Below are 2,217 nucleotides of genomic sequence, written 5' to 3'. Positions count from 1 at the left end.
CCGTGTTTCCTTTCAAGATATTCAAGTAAAATCAAAAGAAACAAACAAAAAAGAGACAGACAAAAAAACAGACTCTTCAATATAGAGAACAAAGCAGTGGTTGCCAGAGAGGAGGAGGAACAGGTGAGGACTGAGAGGACACTTACTGTGGGGCACCTGGTTGGCTCAGTCAGTTGGGTGTCCAACTCTTGATTTCAGCTCAGGTCATGCATGACCTCATGGTTTGTGGGACCGCTGTCAGTGGGAGGCCTGCTTGGGATTCTCTCTCTCCACTCCTCCCCCCAGCTTGTGCATGCAGTGCACATGCATGCCCTCTCCCTCAAACGTTAAAAAAAAAAAGTACCTGGGGGGGCTGCCCGGGTGGCTCAGTCCTTTAAGCCTCCAACTCGGACTCAGGTCATTACCTCGCAGTTTGTAGGGAGTTCAAGCCCTGCGTTAGGCAGGCTCTGTGCTGACAGCTCGGAGCCTAGAGACTACTCTGGAATCTGTTATCGCCTTCTCTCTCTGCCTCTCCCCTACTCACACTCTCCCTCTCAAAAATAAACATTACGAAAAAGAGTACTCATTGTGATGAGCACTGGGTAACGTATAGAATTGTTGAATCGTTACACTGTACACCTGAAACTAATAACTGTATGTTATTTTTACTTGAATTAAAAAAAATTGTTACCAAGAGAAAAAGAATGACATTCAGGCTCAGGTTTTAATACCCTACTTCACCATTACTAGCTGTGTGATCCAAAGAAAGTTACTTTACCCCTGTTGTTTTTTTTGTTTTAATTGGTAAAATTTGCAATACCATCTACCGCAGAGGATCATCGTAAGCATTAAGACCAACATCTGAAACAGCTGGCCCAGTGTCTGAGGACACAGACTTTCAATAAATGGTAGATAACACCACTACTTACTACGCACTTCCAGGGTTGCTACAAAACTAAACATTGACTACTTAGCTTGGTTACACATTCTTGGTATTTTCTGGATTACTACACTCCCTCTATCATTCCCTCTTAAGTTTGTACCTATCTTCTTTCCCTAACTACATCAAGAGCTCTGAGGGCAAGTCTTACTTTTTTTTATGAATCTTTCAGAGACCCTAATATAGTATGAATGGAACATGGGCCAGCTGAGCCTTACCAGTTCGCCAGAAAACATCTGCAATTTAGACAAAACAGCTTAAGAACTCATCAAAAACCTGCTTTGGATACTACCGCCTCCATTCTATCACTTTTAATTATGCTGAAAGAATTAAGGTACTGAGGAACGAATTTTGCAGCCTAGTTTCCATGTCACTGATCCACACAGTGGCATCTTTTTTAACTATTTTATATTGTAATACAATCTTAACATTAAGATGTAGAGTAATGCCCTTTAGCCACTACTCCTCGAAAACTGTTACAAATACCTATCATAATGTATCCAAATTATTCAAATCAACCCAAAGAAACAATGTCCTATGTTCTGCACTTTTACAGGCATTATAAAAACAAATGAAGAGTTTCTTTCAAGAAGGATAAAGTTTACATTTGAATGTAACTTAATAGATAAAATGAATTTTTAAAACCATAATGCGGACCTGGTCAAAACAATTTCACCATTTTAAGTTAACTAACATTTCTAACCTCTTAACTTTATTCCATGCAAAAGGAAAGGCCTATTTAATGTCCAAAGTAGCAGGCTACGTTTCTTTCTGGGCTTTTGTAGAGGGGAAAATAAGAACCATTAGAATTTTACTCACAGGATTGTACTGAAGAGCAGAGACGTAAGCTTGCACTGCCCCTTCCATGTCACCTGCTGCTACCAATGCGGCTGCCAGGTTAATATAACCATCGATGAAATCTGGTTTGAGACGCAATGCATGCCGGTAATGCTCAATTGCTTCCTGCAACTGCCCTCTTTCCTTGTACACGTTCCCCAAATTCGAATAGGCTTCTGCCAGAAGGGGGTTCTGTTTAATCGCCAGAGTGCTAAAGTGAGCAGATCTGGAAAAGGTGAAAAGTGTTGACACATGGGTATGCACGTTACAGAAGAAGGTCCGGCCCATATGCAACTCAATTTCTGAAGATCCTGTGCTATTATCGCTAATTACATAACAATATGCTGTCTTTTAACTAGTGTATAGGAGGAAAACTTTTGGAAATCAAAGTTCAAAATTTCAAATCGGAATCCTTTCTTCCTAGAAGATAAAATTCTTACTAAAGTCTTATTACCGAACTG

The 2,217-nt window shown here is 40.3% G+C and overlaps 1 protein-coding gene across 1 annotated transcript in view; it reads right to left on the bottom strand.

Moving 5' to 3' along the window:
* The window catches only part of OGT (O-linked N-acetylglucosamine (GlcNAc) transferase), a gene marked incomplete at its 5' end in the record, with an annotated part of 33,860 nt that overhangs the window by 30,329 nt on the left and 1,314 nt on the right, over positions 1-2,217 (bottom strand). Inside the window, 1 exon segment of the mRNA XM_077763179.1 lies at positions 1,739-1,982. Within this exon segment, the coding sequence (XP_077619305.1) occupies positions 1,739-1,982 (244 nt within the window).

This window comes from Crocuta crocuta, unplaced genomic scaffold, assembly GCF_008692635.1.
Source record: "Crocuta crocuta isolate KB4526 unplaced genomic scaffold, BGI_CrCroc_1.0 scaffold440, whole genome shotgun sequence".
Taxonomy (NCBI): Eukaryota; Metazoa; Chordata; class Mammalia; order Carnivora; family Hyaenidae; genus Crocuta; species Crocuta crocuta.
Note: the sequence above shows the minus strand (reverse complement) of the source record. Positions and strands in the feature narration are given on the sequence as shown.